We start from the raw sequence: 16,928 nt of genomic DNA on the forward strand, positions 1-16,928 counted from the left end.
TCACTCCGACTTTTTTCCATTATAGAATTGTTTACATTGCTCTGGGAGAGTTCTGTTCCCTTGGCGTGGGCTTCAGGTGGCTGTTTGCAGCTGTTTTGTGAAATGCCTTTTTTTTTTTTTTCCATTGGCTATTCCCTGTGAAATCTTGCCTTTTGCAGACATTTGTTGAGACTGGGAGGGCTCTCAACACGAGGGTTTTGAGGTTGTTCAGCCACTTCAGTGTGGCAGCTCTGCTGGGAGAGGCTCCTGCAACATCTCCAGTTGGGCATTTTGTCCTTGTGTGCTCCTCGGAATTTTGGGATCCTCTTTATCCACCCTGGGTGCACTTTGGGAAGAAAATCCTGAAGCCCTGCAAGGGCTGGGGGCTGTTTATCACTACTGATAGTAGTGATTAAATTTGTCTCTTGCTATTCTAAATAAGCAGCTGGCTGTAGTCGCTCTGTTCTATGGTGTGTATTCCAAATTTTGTGGAAGTGAAAGCCACACCTCTGGATTCCCACAGGTATCTCTGCTGCCTTGGCCACGGCCTCAAGGGAGCCGAGGGAATGGTCATTTACAACTCAAACACGGGGGAGTTTCCTCCATGCAAATCTCCCTTTCAGGAGAGTTTCATTGCAAATTTCTGCAGGTGAAAACCACTAATTTTAGGATAATGGCTTGAGACTTTCTTTTTGGTCCCAAGGTAGCTGTCAGACCTAGGGAGGGGCAAGCAGGGGATGGGATTAAATTCCCTAGGTTTCAGAGTGCAGTGGAGAAAGAGGTTCCCAGGTTTGCCATAAATGTACTTCACAATTTTAGGGAAGTTTCAACTCTCTTTGCATCTGCCCTCGATGAGTAAAATAGAGAGATGTTATTTATTTAGCTCTGAAGCTGCTGTGGACAGAGGATCTTGCTACAAGTACCAAGAAGTTTACTGCCACTGGGGCCTATAGAAATATTGATAATAGAAATTATTGCTCATTGGTTCATTCTCCCAGTCTTTGTTCTCCCTTCCATATCAAAATCACTCTTGTGTATCAATTTCTAGATCCACTCTTTTTCAGTTTTATTTCAATGAATCTTCTTCTCCCCAAGAGAAACTGTGCCTCATTTATCATCTCACAGGCTCTGTATTTCTGCAATCCAAAATACACCCAAGCACTTGGAATTAGTCTCCTGTAAAGTAACAAGGAATAAATACAAGAATTTTTTTTGCTATCGGAGCAGCTTGTGCTTTATCAACTGCATGCCAGAAGAATGGGTTTATTTTGAATTGTTTGCATATGACAAGAGTAGTTGCAGCTGCCATACAGAAAATATAAACTGGTATTTTATTTCAGCTTTAATTCACTGCCACTGAAAAATTACAGTGGGGATGTAATTGCCTCAGTCCAGAGCTGTGAAATGTTGATGAGTGAACCTCATCTTCCCAGCAAATCCAGGAGTGATGGAGCTTCTCCTTTTGTGTGGGACGGTGGAATTTCATCCTTTAATGTGCAAATGAAGCTTTTGGGGGCTGGATGTGTCCCTGGCTCCCGCATTTCAAAGGGAGCTCTGGGAGCCCTGTGCAGGGAAGGGCAGTGCTCAGGTCTGCCACACTTTCCCTCTGGCCTGTAATAAATTTAGCTTTGATTTTTTGGGGGGGTATCAAACTCCCTTTTCACTCTAATAAAGTGAAAATAAATTAAGATTGCAGATAAAAACATAGAAGAAAATTGCTGACAATATTTCCCAGCCCGATGTCAAAACCCATCAAATAATGAATAGCAGAAGTTAAGGTTTGTGTAATTTGTTCTGCACTTAATGAAACTTTTAGATTTATTTAAATCTGTGGTTTTTACATAAAGACCTCCGCTTAATGTAGTAATTTTTATTTTTCCTCCTCTTTTTTCCCTGGACAGTGTTTCCATGACCTTTGTTAAGTGATTGTTTTTTAGGTACAATGTCTGGTGTTCAGATTGTTTGAATTGCTTCTCAATTCTTTTGTATTAAAAATAATGGCAATTCTTTCAGGTTTTTAAACTATGCAGCAGTTCATTTCTTGAATAGATTTTTATGCTCGTTTGATTTGGAGGTCTGGCCAAAAAAATCTTTCAATGTAAGATGGAGACTAAAATTAATTCAGTTAAATGGTATTTAAATAATGTTTAAGTTTTGAATTACATCTCAAACCATTTTTAGCAAACAGCAGTGAGGTCATGTTCTTGTTTACTCAGAAAAAAACAGACACAAATTAAACAACTGGCTGTTGGAGAAAAATACAGAAGTTAAGAAAGTCTGCTGCAAGATGTCATTAAAACCAGTCATTAAAAAAATCAATACATAATTTAAATGCCTAATCCTCTAAAAGCAGCAGTAGGGAAAACACCTCCTCTAATAAAAGCTGTAGGTCATAAATACCTTAAGGAGAGCATTGTAAAATATTTGAAAATTCCTGGTTTTTATAAGAAGTAAGGATTCTTTTTTTTTCCTTGGCAACCTCATAAGTGGCAGGGCAAAAACTGAAAGGCTCCCTAACAATTTAGTGGCTCAAAAGAAAGATTTAATTTTTTTAAAGTACATTAGTGGCTCAGCATTGCAATTCAGATAGTCTAAAAAAAAAAAAAAAAAACAGCCAACAAACAAGAATTTTACATAAATCACATTATCAGTGGCCAAAGTGAGAAGCACTAAGTTTTAGCCTAGGGACAGTTGGGGGAGGCTAATTTGAACTTTTATTCTAACATAAAATGCAATTGAAATTTCTTTGGGTTTTTTTTTTTTTCAGGGTCCACACATAGCATCAGTCACTCTTGCTGCCTATGAATGTAACTCTGTGAATTTCCCTGAGCCTCCTTACCCGGATCAAATTATCTGCCCTGATGAGGAGACAACTGAAGGCTCCATCTCCTTGTGGGCAATCATCTCAAAAGTCAGGCTGGAGGCCTGCATGTGGGTAAGGCTTGTTTAGAAAACCAGCAATTTCCATTGATGTCTTTAATTTCTGTGGCCAGCAATAGACAAAAATTCCTGAATTAGCAAAATAATGATGGTTTACACTGCCCAAGGTAATGTGAAAAGTTGCTTTCCTGGTGAACCTTTTAGCCCTGATAATTTTAATGCTTTTTAATAGGATATCTTTTATCAGCTGCAGTGCTGTTTGCTAAATGCCAGCAGAAAACTTGAAGGCTGTTGTTGTAAAAGGCAAATTTTAGGCAGGGTGTCTGTACCCCAGATGATCTGGCAGCTCAGGTCTAAGCAAGAAATAATTTCAAAAATTTTAGGCCCTGACATGAGAAGCTGCAGTTCCTCATCTGCAGGACCCAGGCCCTCGTCTCACAGCTTGTTCTGGGCTGCATCAGTGAATTGGATTCAATAGAAAAGTGTTATTTTTCACAATTTTACATATTTTATTTCTGTTTCTCTGCCTGTTTCCATGTTTCACTTAAAAGCTGACCTGCTTTTCCTGTTTAAGTGAATCAGGGTCTTAGGAAATGCTGCCTTTGGAACTTCCTTTTCCTCTTTTTTTTTCTCTGCAGCTTCTTGTAGAAGTTTAATTTTTAGAGGATTTTGGTCAGCTAGGCTGGTTTTTTTCATTACATGTAGATCATTTTGAATTGCAGTTTACACAGATGGATCTGCTGTGAACTACCTGCCAAATTAACTTTTATTTTGCTGCTGACTTCCTGTCTTAGCTGATGATTTAATTACTAAATTCTTGGTTGTCCAATTGAAATGCAGAGAAAGGAAATTCTAAAAACAGTATCTGATGCCTGCCCTGGTATTCTTTAATTTATCAGGTAATTGGTCACTACAATTTTTTTAATGTAAGCAGTTGTGTTAGTTAAAAAAATTCCAGTCAGGTTGTGTGAATTCACAGACTAAAGTCAAAACAGTAACAGAGAAAGTGGACTCACAGCCCTGTCAAAAAGCAAACTACACCTTAAATTTCACTCCTAATGAGAGGCCAGATTTGCCTGAATGCTCAATAAGTAGCTAAACATACAAATACTTACAAGACTGTAATTATATATTTCTCTTTATTTTCTTCCTCTGCTGAAATCTGTTTAAGGGAGACAAGCAGTAAAAATGGCATTTACAGCTAAGTTTCTAGGGCTGGAAAATAAAAATGCAGCTGAGGGTAAACATCTCTTGCTTCATCTGCAGCATTTAAAAACTGAGCTATGAGAAGAATTAAGTTTAGGAATGAATTAACAGAGTTGCAGCCTCTGGAATCTCATGTCCTCCAGAGCAGCCATGAGGGAGAACAGGCAGTGCCTTCGTGGTCTGAGCTGTGTTCCTTGGATTAGATTAGGGAAAGGACGAGGGAATAGGAACATTTATTTGTATCCCACTTTTTCACCCTTCCCCCCCTTCTTCAAATTCCCTGTCAGCTACCTTTGCACTGAACTCTGTCTCCTCTAGGTTTTCCCTTGGGAGCATCCTCTGTCTACCAGTGGTGTCTAATGTAATGTTATGCTTTCTTGGAATGTTTCATGAGTACATAAACATTGCTTGCTAATTTCCTGTAAGCCAAATCAAGTTGGCAATTGCTGCTCCTTCTTCCAGCGTGTTTCTTTTGTCCTAATTCCAGCTCACTTCTTATGGAAGCTGTTAAAGAGACTTATTTTTGCTTCTGTCACTCTGAAACTAAATGTCCACTTAGCAAAGATAATGGTGACTTCCAGAAAGTGAAAAGGCTGATTTTTGCAAATCATCCCAGGATGACTTTGCAGAGCTGTGAGTGCCCAGGCTGAGCATCCTGTGGGGTGAAATGTGAGGATTTACCTGCACAAGGGGTTTCATTCAGGTCACCAAACCATCAGCAGCCAACTTCAGCCAGAGATTAAAATCATTACTAGTCCCCAGCATGTCTGTGATGGCCATTCCTGCTGATAATGAGTGTTACAAGGATTAAATATCCCTGTGCCCAAGGAATTATTAGGTGGAATGAAAATGATGCTTTTTTCAATCCCTGTAAAAGTTGGCTCCAGCAGCCCTGGCCTGCAGAAGGGCTCAGAAACAATCTCGTAGGTGAATGCCAGTTTTCACAGCCTCCCATCCCATGGGGACAAGGAATTCAATAGTGCCCTATATTTTTAATGTGTTGCAGCCTTTTTGGTTTTTTACAAGAAATAAGGGGAAAGAATAAAAATGTTTAATTGCTCGGGATTAGCAGAACAGGCAGCCTGTGTCCTGAGCAGGATCAAATCTGTTTGAAAGACTCTTTCTAGTGGAGTCATTTCCCAGTTTCCTTTTCTGAATGTATTTGTGTAAAAGAATTTTGATTAGCATTTGCCTTTCCAGTTTGTTGTTAGTCCAAGGAATCTCCATGTAAAACTGGCATTCAGAGTTAAGTGGTGAAAATAGCTAATGTTACAAAAAGCAGTTCAATAGTTACTGGTTTGGAGCCCTTAATTGCACTTAAGGAACCTATCTGCAGCAGACATGAAATCATATGATTTTTGTTGCACTTCTGAAATGTTTTGTAATAATGAGCATGTGACTTAACCAATTTAAAGAAAGTTCATGTCCAGTACACACATGCAAACCTCTTCCTCAGTTCACAGAACGAAGCCAAAGCAAATTGGCAGAGCCTGGAGGAGCAATGTGACTTTTTCTTCTTGCATCACCCTGAGAACATAACCTCAAGTTAATTTTTCTGAAGTGTTGTTGCTACTGTTTTCAGGCTTATCTTCCCCTTGTGTCAGAAATATGCAGATTAATGGAGTTCAGCTTGTTGCAGTCGTTTAAATTTTTTCTTCTGTGGAAAACAAGGGCATAAACATTGGAGGCCGTGCACTTTGGATGCTTAAACTGAGAATTTAACAGCTTGGGTAACTTCGGTGGTATTTAAAACCACAACCTGTTGATTTGGAATATCCACAGCAGCTGGAATTCTTGCTTGCAGCTGTGTATAGAGCAGGAACAAAGGAAATTGAAAAGCTTTCACATTGCTTCAAAGGAGGAGAAAAGCATTTGTTACTCACTGCTGACCCTGGGAGAGAAAAGCCATCTGCAGGGAGCACATTCCCATACAGTGCTCAACTATTGTCTCTTACCTGCCCTAAATTTAAACCATCCTGAGTTAATTCCAAGTTCCTGTTCCATTAGCCTCTGTTTATCCATATGTTCAATCTTAGCTGTCTCTCTTTTTTCTCCTGGTTAAGCTAAAGTTGCCTTTACCCACAAGACTGAAATGAGTCATTTGATGTCCTGAGAAAACAAATATAATTTTCCTGCGGTGAGAAAGCAGCCCTCCTTTCATCTGGGGTTGGCTCCAGTTATCCCAGCTGAAGGAGAGGGGAAACTCGAGCTCAGGCTTTGCTTTACCTTTTATTTTCCTTGTTGTAGTAAAACCCGAGCCTGTTTTCTAACAAACTCTTGCCCAGAGTCTCATGACTGAACAAGCAAACTCCGGGACAGCACCGGGGAGGAGCTCCTGGATTATTCTGAAGGCCCCTCGGGATCAGGGGCTGTCACATGCTGGGGAATGTGTCTGGCATCATGTGGTGGGGTGAGACACAGCAGTGCTGACTCAGGATGTGTGGGATAGGGATGTGTGGGACAGCAGGGCCACCAGCTCCAGCCTCCCACGGCTCCTCCACGCGCCGCTCCACGGGGCCCCAGCGATGCACAGGTCCTGTCTGCCCGACCCTGCAACCCCCCCAGGCTTTCCCCTGCACAGGGAAAGAAAGGGAAATAGGGATTCAAAGGGGACAGCATTCTGTTGGAAATGATGGGAATTCTGACCTGGTGGATGAAAGCAAACTGCTCCAAACAGCTGGTCTCGTCGGCTCGGAGAATGTCCACGGGATTTGTGCGTGTCACATATTTTGTGTTTGGGAATAAACAGGAAAATAAATCAGGATTGTTCTTTTCCCAGGGTGCTGGTACAGCCATTGGAGAGCTGCCCCCGTATTTTATGGCGAGGGCAGCCCGGCTCTCTGGTGCTGAACCTGATGATGAGGAGTACCAGGAATTCGAGGAGATGCTGGAACACGCAGAGACTGCACAAGTAAGGACAGCGTGCAAAACAACAGAATTAATAAAACACAGAACAACTAAGGAGTAAATAAGCATTCCAATTAAACAAGAAGGGGCCAAAAAATCAGTTGGTGTGAGTTCACAAGGGACTTCCCGGGGATGGAAAAAGATCCTACACTGGGTAGATACCCGTGGTGATGGGAGGACAAGAATGCAGCTTGTTGGAGCAGATGAAATAGTGCAGCCAAGTATTGCTACAAGTACCGCAATGATTTAGATTTCCAAGAACAGCACAATAAAGGTAGGGAGACACTGGGCTGGGAAAACAGGGGTAGAGGAGCTGCTGTTCCATAATGCTGGTGGTTCTGGCTGCATTTAAAGCCTCCCTGGGCCAGAGATTATTTCCAGCCTCAGCTCATCCCTTTCAGATGACATTTGCCTGCCTGCCACTGACACCCTCAGGGGCCATTGTGTGACCCATTCATCAGCCTGAGGAAACGTTTTTCCTGATGTGGAAATGCAGCAAAACTGCTCCAAGTGCCTTTTTGTTGCTCTTGTCATTTATTTTCTCAAGGGGTTAAACAGAGCACATTTTGCAATTGATGCTGCACATCAGTCTGGTACTACTGTGGATAATTTTTCCTTCAGGTCAGGAGTTTGCATCCTGGTCACAAGTTACTGATAGTGTTCTAGAAGAAATTAAACATTTTTTCCTCGTGCTGCTTGCCACTGAATTTTTCCCTCTGTATTTTTCCTTCTTATCCTGTTTTGTCTGCCACTAAGTTGAAACGGGTCATGAGACTGCTGTTAAAAACCAGCAGATGCTATTTACCATGCACTGATGTCTTTAAACTCCTCTGCCAGGGTATTTTCTGGAGATAAATACTTTTTTTTTTTCTCCTTCAAAAAAAATGGATGAAGCTTTTCCATGAAAGTGGTTAGTCTGGAAATACTGAATGCAATCTAGTAATTCTAACAGTAAACCCTGTGTTTCCTGAGAGCCTCCCCCTACTAGAAGGTTCCAAAGGGTTTTTCTGCTATTATAAATAGTAAATTCTTCTGTTTTTTTAAAGATGCAGCAGGGGGAAGAAAGAATCTGCTTTGTTCTTTACTCTCTCATCAATCTTTGCTGTGCAAAGTAATCCCCCTAACTGTATGAAAATCAAGTTGTGGTAAAAAAACCAACAACGAAACCAGTGCAATACATGACTTCAGTATCTGTGTTTACTGAAACTCTCCCAGCAAATTATATGTGTGTACAGTTGTGGGAGCAGCCAGAGATGGTTTCCAGAACGCACAGTGAGATTCTTGGGAAGAAAATTTTTGCTAGAGAGCATTTTGTCAGGCCAGGCCAAACTATAGCTGTATTGACTGCCCGGAGTGAACAAATGGCCTTGTGGAATTAATGAAAAAAACTGATGGTGTTATTTACCAGTACTTTTGATTTTATTTTCTTGGCAATTGAATTTGGATTGAAGCGTGTTGTTTGGTGGATGGATGGCCAGCAAAAAAAAAAAAAAAGAAGTGTTTTAAACTCCACTTGTGGTTTGGTTTCTATAAACTCTTTTAACATGAGGCTTTGACAATCCGATTAAATTGTATTGTGCTCATAAAACTGACAGTTCAGTTTTTTCCATTTGCTAATGTGACTTCCTTTTTGCTTTTGGCTTCAATCATGTTTTCTCTGGATGTCTGTGGGAGACAGGCCTGCCTTTCCTATGACCTCTGTAAATCCCAGTCTCCACCATAGCTTATCACTCTTTGCCCTGTAATTTGTATTCATGAGCAGTGGTGATGTCTATTTTTGAATTGCTCATTAACAATTGTTATTACCTCCATCAGCTTTCTCCCACTCTCCCGAGTTTGACACCTCACACGGGGGCTGTGACAAGTGTCCTGTGCCTTGGGGATGCTGCAAATGCTTGATGGCAGGTGACAGGAGCCTTCCTTCAGTATAAAGGCCTCGTTACATCCAGCCTTTTGGAAAGGCTTGGGAATGGGTGTTGGATTTTGAAGAATAGCTGAGCTGCTCTTTGCCTACGAGGCAGAGCCAGCTGCTCTGACGTTTTTGCTGCGTGTGTGTTGTTCAGAGGGCTCGTTGCTGCTGTTCCTCAAAAACAATGGTAATTTGGAGAAACAGATGAGCATCTTCTCTGGTGTGAATAGATCATGGCTACAGCATCCAGCCTGAAGGATCTGTGAGGGGGGAATATGCTTGCTGGCTGGGCACTTAAAAAAAGGGGGGCCTAAGAGGATTAAACAGCATAAAGGTTTAATGCTCCATTCAGAGTTACACAGAGTAAAACGCCATTTACTTTAAAGAGTCTATTGATGGATTTTCTGTCCTGAATTTCACATCTGAGTGACCTGTCTCCTTGTGCTGGCTTTTGAGAGAGCTCATTAACCTGCAGCCGATGTGTCTGTCCTGTACTTTCCATTAGCACACTTGAGAAAAAGCCCCTTATTTTAAAGGAACACTCACTTCTCCTTCCTGTGTCCCTTTGTGTGCTCACCAGCGAGTCCCAGTTCCGTGCAGGGAGTGTCAGAGCTGCCTCGTGGCCGTGCCCTGCAGAAGGGGGGTGGTTTTCACTCCAGGCTCTTTGTCCCCAGAGCTGCCACAAGGCAGAGCCCAGCACGCCCCAGACAGAGCAGCTCGCTGGGATTTGTTCCTACTTAAGGCAGTGTTTAAAACCCACCGGGATCTCAGCTGCTGTTAGCTCTCTTCCAGTCGAATTCCAGAGTGAAGGAGTGTTTTTATCAGAGCTCCCCTTTTAGCCACAGGGAGTATCTCCAGTGCAGCCGTTCAAAGCAACCTCTCAATTAGGGGAAGTGAATCCACTGCTCAGTGCTGGGGCAGCACTTCGGTAATGACACAGTCACAGACACTTCGTGCAGTTTTGTGTCCCCACACACATGAGCGGGGACTTTCTTTTTGCCAGTTTAATAGTTGCTGGTTGGTGATTTTTCTCGTTTCTCTGTCATGCTGAAACACTTCAAGCTGAGGAGTTGAAAAAGCAGCTTTTGGTGCCAGCTTCCCTCAAGGTGCTCAGTGACAGTGCGTGGGCACTGCTGTATCCTGGTACTCCTTGCTAGGAGGGGAAAGTACTGATATCTTTGCATATCTAATCCTTAATGGCTGTAAGTGTTTGGCTTCATTAAGTGGCATTTCTGTAAGAACTAATGATTTACACATCGGGGCTTTGCTTCTGTGCAGCCTTGCCGCAGCCAAATTTCCATGTAAAAATATTTTCTAGTTGCCTATGTTACTATCAGCCACTGCTGTTTGTTTACTTTCCAAGCTGTGTCCTGCCTCGGGAGGAATACAGGCTTGGAGAAGGGTTAAATGCATAGAAATGCCGAGATGTAGCAGGACTGGTTTGGAAATGATCGAGTGCTATCTGCACACTGGCTGTCAGTTGTTGCTGGGACCTGTTTTTGCCTCCACTGAACCTTTACTGGTTGTGGTTTGTCTGGCCATCACATGACTTCTCTGAAAATTCCCCCTCCCCTCCATTTCCAGTAAACTGTTTGAACAGGAGTGACTCAGACTGAAACCAGCTTCCCTGTAACCACAGGGCTTGTTAAAGAATTTGTCAACGTGGACTCGAGAGGGTTCGTGTTCAACTGAGCTGCAACCGCCTGGCTTTGGTTGCGTCAGGAGTTCCACCGAGCCACTTCCTGCTCCCCGAGGGCTGCAAGGGGTTAAACCCATGGATTCTGTGATGGTGACAGTCACACACATGCTAATCCCATTTTCCCAGCGTTTCTGAAAACCTTGGATTGCTTTTCCACATCTTCACGTGGGGTTGCTCTGTGCAGGAGCAGAACAAAGTCCGTGCCACACCCCGGAGAAGCCAGCGCTGTGTTCTGACACGACACTGACTTCACTCACGGGGAATGATTAGGCTCAACTAATAAGTGAAATCTCACTTAATTAGCAGCGTTAAAGATGGCCAAATTATAAACGGATCTCTCCCGTGATTAAATTAACAGCTCCTATCTGATAAGTTCCTGCTTGAAAAGGCTGCTGGCTTGTTTAATCAACAGCGTTTAAGGGTACTTGGTAGAAGAAAAAAGAAGTTAAAGCAGACCACAAGCAGGTTTTTATAAAGCATTTATCATAAAAATGGAAGTGGAAGGATCACGTACAATAACTGGGAAACCTTGACTTCTTTTTTCCCCCTTTTTTTGCTTTCCCAGAAATCACTTGTTTAAACTGAACATCAAACTCCACTCATCCTTCCTCTTGCTCACTCTTCCAATCACCCCCTTTCCTCATCGGCTTCCTCTCTTTATTAATTGTGCTGCACAAGGAGGTTGCTGCTGTGGGTGGTCACCAGGAGGCTGCTCCTCACACCCTGAATTCCTCAACTTTGATGCCTGTATTTGTTAATAGCTGTAGGGGAGGGCTCTTCCCCTCTTTTAGGGTGGCCTTTAATTAAATTGAAATTCAGAACTGATCAAACCTTGAAGCTGCACTTCAGAAACTCCCCACAAGCACTGGGGAGTGAGGTGGCAAAGTGACAGTGTGTTTTCACAGACAATATAATGAGCAGTGGATACACTGAATAACAGCTTCGTTTTGAACTCTTCTCCAAATTACCGAGTTTAAAATAACTTTTGGAATGAGTCAATGACAGCTTTAAATAAGGGAACTTGATCTTGAGCACTTGCTGAGAAAAGATGTAGCAAAGAGTTAAAACAGGCAGAGGGTAGACAATAAGAGCTGTGAGTAAGGAATGTGTAAACCACCTCCTGGTTGGATTTCTTTGGGCACTGGCAGGAGAACGTGCCCACATTGTTCTATTCATTTGCACACCTGCTCACAGATAAGGAAGAAACAGCACAGAGCACTGCACTAATTACTAATGGTGACTGGAGATGACTTTTTGAGTTCTGTTTTGAAGGGCTTTTTGTATCTGTTCCCTAAAAAATTATTTTAATGTTTAGTGTGTAAGTACATAAATCAGAAATCACCCAGGCAGTGAGGAAACCTGGGTTACTTTGCAACATTTTCGCTCAGTATTACATCAGAAGGATTTTCTCAGTAACAAATTTCTCACTTTGCAACAGAAATGAGAAATAATGTCACCATGTGTCCTGGAAATGCTGGAAGCTGCATTTACACAGGAGTTGTGGAGAAGCAGAGGGTTGGATTCTGCCATTGGATTTGCCGTGCCCTGTTCTCTGTGTGTTGGGAATGCTCAACACAAGTTTCTAAGGGGAAAATTTGGCCCTAAATAATTGATATTTCACTCCTCAGCATTCTGAGAAAGACCAATAAATGATCAAAAGCTAGGTCAGAAAAGCTGCTTTAAATATTTTTTTAAGGACAATCTTCAATAACTGATAGAAATTACTTATAGTATCATAATCAAGAAAATGGCTGCTTTTTTTCCCCCCTGCTCCAGACACTGTTTAAATATCTGTGTTGTACAAGAGTCTGGTATGCAGACCACTTCTCTGAGCTGTCTGGGAACCTCTGTCCCTTCCAGGGAGAACAGGGGTGAGGTTGCACATCTGGGCTGAGAGGGAGAAGACTTGTGTGTGCTAAAGGCTTTGTCAGAAGTTCCTCACTTCAATTCTATTTTAATCCTTAACTTATGTCTAAGTCCTGTGTGGAGAAACAGTATTTTTTTCAGCTGATGGCTTTGAGTTCTCAGGTTTGTCAGAGATTGAAAATGTCAGTTTTCATGACTGGTTATCAAAAATTCCTTCCTTACAGTGTCTGGATCTTAAACTGCCTCAAAATAGGGCTTGATGCTCTAGAATGGATTTTTTAAAAAATTGACAATGTCCTGGAATTGGCAGAGCTGTGGCCACAATAACTGATGGCAGTTGTAGCTTTGAGATAAATGAGCAGCTGCAGTGGGGTTTGGGGGAGTGCTGGGATGTCCCTTTACTCCACTCCTCTCCCTACCTGTGGCTGTAGTATCTTGTCATGGAATCACAGAAAAAGTCACCTTGAAAGGGACCTGAGGCAGTTCTTAGTCCAACTTTTTCTTTTCTAGTCCAGCTCAGGTTCCTCAGGGCATTGTCTGGGCTGGTCCTGGAGCCTTCCAGGGCTGGAGGCTGCACAACCTCCCTGGGAAATCTCCTCCAGTGCTGGTGACATTCCCACTGACAGCTTCCTTCCCTGAAAATGGGTTGCAGGGTCTGCTCTGCCAGGTCTCCTGCGAGATGTGAATAGAAAGTGGTTGTTCAGCAAGGAAAGAAATTGTTTCATTTCATGTTTTTGTGCAGGGCTGTAAAGCTGCAGAGTCTCAAAGTGGACACGTTGCTGCTCTGAGGAGCAGAGGTGGCAGGGGATGTGGTTAAAGGGGCTACAGCTCTGCAGGACAGATCTGATAAGGCCGAAAGGACACGCTCCTTCCTCTTCCTTTAGGCTGTTTCCTTTAATTGTGTCTCATTCTTTACAAAATTTCTTTATTCATACAGTGTGTGAAGCAAAAGGACTTTTTATATAGAAGTCTGAGGGTTTCAGTTCTAGTTGTGGAAAAAGCTGGCATTAAATTTGAGTTATGGAGCTCACTGAGCTCTATAATCCATGTTCCTTTTGGCATTTCCCTGCTGAGCCTGAGTGTCGTGTTGGATTGTAACAGGCTGAAATCTTGACATTAAAGCTCCTGAGATGGGGTTTGTTGTAAAGAAGCATTTGCTGGTTCTTCCTTGGAGAAGGGGGATGGAAATAAAAAGTTCCTACCATGATACAGATGATTAATGAAACGAAGAAAATACCTGGAAGTTCCTACTGGAACTAATGGACTGATCTAGAGCTGGTTGACTTCATTCCTGTTCCTGTTCATGGGGAGATCTTATTTACCATAAAGTGGAAGTTTCACACTTTTACTCCAAGACAGGCTAAAATTAAAATGACCAGAGAAAGCCATGCCTGCTGTTGGAATGGACACTTCACTCTGTTGTCTCTGCTCCCACAGGACTTGCAAAGGTTTCAGCTCCTCACACGACTCCGTGGCTTCTTTTGTCTGTCTTTTCTAACATCACTTTTAAAATCTGCTAGGAGGACAATGGGTTTAATTGTATTTTCTATAGAAAAACTGCAGCTTTTCTGACCCAAGAACTAACTGTAGTTACTCATGTCTGAGTTTACAAAGTCCCAAAGATGATCATCCTCCTGATTGTCTCTGGATTGCAGCATCACCCCTTAACCTTAACATGCAACCAACCTCAGGAATTTGAAGACAAACAGATGTGGAAATAAATCCCTCACAATCTGTGTCCAGCATTCTCGTCCTCAGAATGTAGAATGTAGTAGAAAAATCCACCTGTAGATTTAATTTCTTGTTGACTTGTGATTTGTCTGTAATACCTACTGTATATTCATCCTTGCCTACAAATATTCTGAATATTGAAGTCTTACCAGTTTCAAGCCCTCAGATCTCCAGCACAGACTATTTAATGAGGCTTTGTGGGTGCTACTCTCTTCTTTCCACAGTTCTTTGGAGAAGCCAAGGCTGTTTTATTGCTGTTTGGTCGCCTTCATCTTGTCCTTTTAAAACTGTTTTCATGTTCAACATTGACATCTTTTTCTCTTGCAGCTTTTCCATGATTACCCAATTCCTTTTCCAGAATTTAATGTCTCAGAAAACCCGGACTTCTCATGAAATGAAACTTATTTAGAATTTGGAATGTCTGTCCTATGCCTGTTGTGTGTAAATCCCTTTCTTTCATCAAACTTAGTACTTGCTTAGTTCTGCCGCCATCCCTTCACTGCTTTCAGTAATCCTTGAAAACTCTATCCATCTTCCTCTTTTGGGGGTCTGATTTCCCAGACAGGACCTTTCTTTCCTGCATTTTTGGGTGATAAGGAGGTTTAAACCTTACCCCTCACACCCTCTGCTCTCCAGGCATCAAGATGGAAATATCCCCTTTTAGTTTGCCCCTTGTTTGCATTTAACTGGAAGTATTTTGGAGAAAGCTGGAACAAAGATCCATGAGCTACTATCACAATATTCCTGCTTGTAACTCACTCATGAGATCTGTTGCCTCTGAGGTTTTGGGGAGGGTTGAGAAGTCATTTTTGGTCAGTGAGTGATGAACAGTTTGCAGGGATGTGTTGTGACCTCCCAGCCTTAGGTACCTCTCTGACTCCTTTGCAACTGCTCCTCTGCAGTCAGTGCATTATTCCAAGGAGTTAATAATTCTTCCCAGTCCTCTGAAATCCTGGAATCCATTGCCTGGCCACAAATGGTCATTCTCCCATAAGCTGTGTTTGATTCCATTGTGTTGTAACAGAAAGCCAGAAGAAACAAAACACTGTGCAGCTCATTTTTAACATAACTCGGATTTTTACATAAAGGGAGGCACTGTCTTTGTAGGCAGCTCTTTAAATGTTAAGGAATCTATAATTTTGGTGATCTAAATGGTAGCTTCATATGCAGTCTTCAGTCTTTGGGGGGAAAAATGTTGTCCTCTTAAGATGATTATCTGGATAATTAAATTTTTTTATTATAACAATAATAGAAATAATGCTCATCCTTGTGTTAAATCTGCCAATATTAACAATGTATTTGTAAAGTGCTTGAGGTGTTTACAGCAGAAAAGAAATGGGAGAGAAGATAAGGTTTTCCAGGCCTCAAATCCCTGGAATCTGGATCGTGTTTTTCAGAGATTGAGCTGGGATGTGATGGGAGCCATGGGTTTCTCAGTGCTCCTAAAATCTGATTGCAGCTGTTAGAAAATGAACTGTCACATTGCATAATCTGTGCAGGCTTCAGAGAACAGATCTGCAGAAGCATTACAGGTTTTCTCTGTGGAATTCAGTCCAACTCTGATTATTCAGAGCTCCTTGGATACCTCTAACTACTCCTGTGGATCCATCAACCAGCTCTGCTCTTGCAGAGAAAAAAGAGGTTTCACAGTTTCAATGGGAACAATTAATTGAAATTAATTTCAGAGGGAAAAGAGGAAAAATTATTTACTACAATTATTTTGTTTTCCTTGAGCTTGTTAGTTAAATCTGGTGATCTTTGTTCTTCCCTCACCTTCAGAGGAGCTCACCAACTTTACAGTGAAAAAAGAAGAGAGAGCTTGAATTATAAATGGAAACGAAATAAAACAGAGGGATGGGACAAAGCCTTGTAATTTAGACAAGGTTGTCCATTCTTTCTTTCAGGAAGGACTTTTCCAGGGGTAAAAAGTCCATATTTACACAGAGCTGCTCCACAAAGGAGGAACACTGTGGCAGAACATGTAAATTCTCTTTACCACCCCTTTAGGTGTGGAGCTTTGGGAGGGTTTTTTGTCCTATGGAGCCACTGGGGTCAATCAAATGATGAAAATTTCCCTTTTCCAGAGGCTGAGCAGATCCAGGACAATTCCCCCTGAGCTGCCAGCTGGGCCTGGGGAATCATCCCTGACCTTTCCGTGCCTCTTGTTCCCAGCCCAGTTCTTGGGATCTGATGATTAACCAATGAAGTCATGTTTAATCATTTAACCTTCCTCTGCCTGCGCTGTGGCACTCACAGGAAATCTATTTCCAAACCCCAAAAACTCCATCATCTTTGAAAGGGACACAGTGAGCTAAAGCATCCTGAAATGTTATAAAGAATGAATCACAGTTAGCTGAGAGGCCAGTCCAGTCTAGAAACTTTAATTTGGGGGGAAAATGGTTTGCCTGTAAGTAGCTGAACTTTTGTCTTTTTTCATGTATATATATATATATATATATATAAATAGTAATATTTTTTAAAGCAGTAAGTTAAGAAAGTTATTTTCTTTCATTTCAAATGCTTAAAAAAACAGAGGAAAGATTCTTCCCCATGCAGGCTTTAGAAAAGAAAAAAAAATCTGTTGTGAAATAGGTAAAAGTTGTGAAACTGGGGATTGTATTCTCGGAGAAATGAAACTTTTAAGGCTTTTTTATTGTTGCAGATGTCGCAAAGATTTGTCAAACAAAATTTAAGGAAGGAACCAAAGAGAAATAGTTCTGAACTTGTTTTCACAGAGTAAATGTTGAGGCT

General features: G+C 41.9%; 1 protein-coding gene across 4 annotated transcripts in view; it reads left to right on the forward strand.

Moving 5' to 3' along the window:
- The window catches only part of VMP1 (vacuole membrane protein 1), a 59,626-nt gene that overhangs the window by 22,104 nt on the left and 20,594 nt on the right, over window positions 1–16,928 (forward strand). For all 4 annotated transcript variants that reach the window (XR_011155948.1, XM_069033655.1, XM_069033654.1 and 1 more), the window contains 2 exons: window positions 2,747–2,914; window positions 6,845–6,976. Coding sequence is in view for 3 of the 4 variants with exons in the window: in XM_069033655.1 (XP_068889756.1) it covers window positions 2,747–2,914; window positions 6,845–6,976 (300 nt within the window). In the remaining variant the exon portion in view is untranslated. The remainder of the gene's footprint in view (window positions 1–2,746; window positions 2,915–6,844; window positions 6,977–16,928) is intronic.

Source organism: Aphelocoma coerulescens, chromosome 19 (genome assembly GCF_041296385.1).
Source record: "Aphelocoma coerulescens isolate FSJ_1873_10779 chromosome 19, UR_Acoe_1.0, whole genome shotgun sequence".
NCBI classification, from domain to species: domain Eukaryota; kingdom Metazoa; phylum Chordata; class Aves; order Passeriformes; family Corvidae; genus Aphelocoma; species Aphelocoma coerulescens.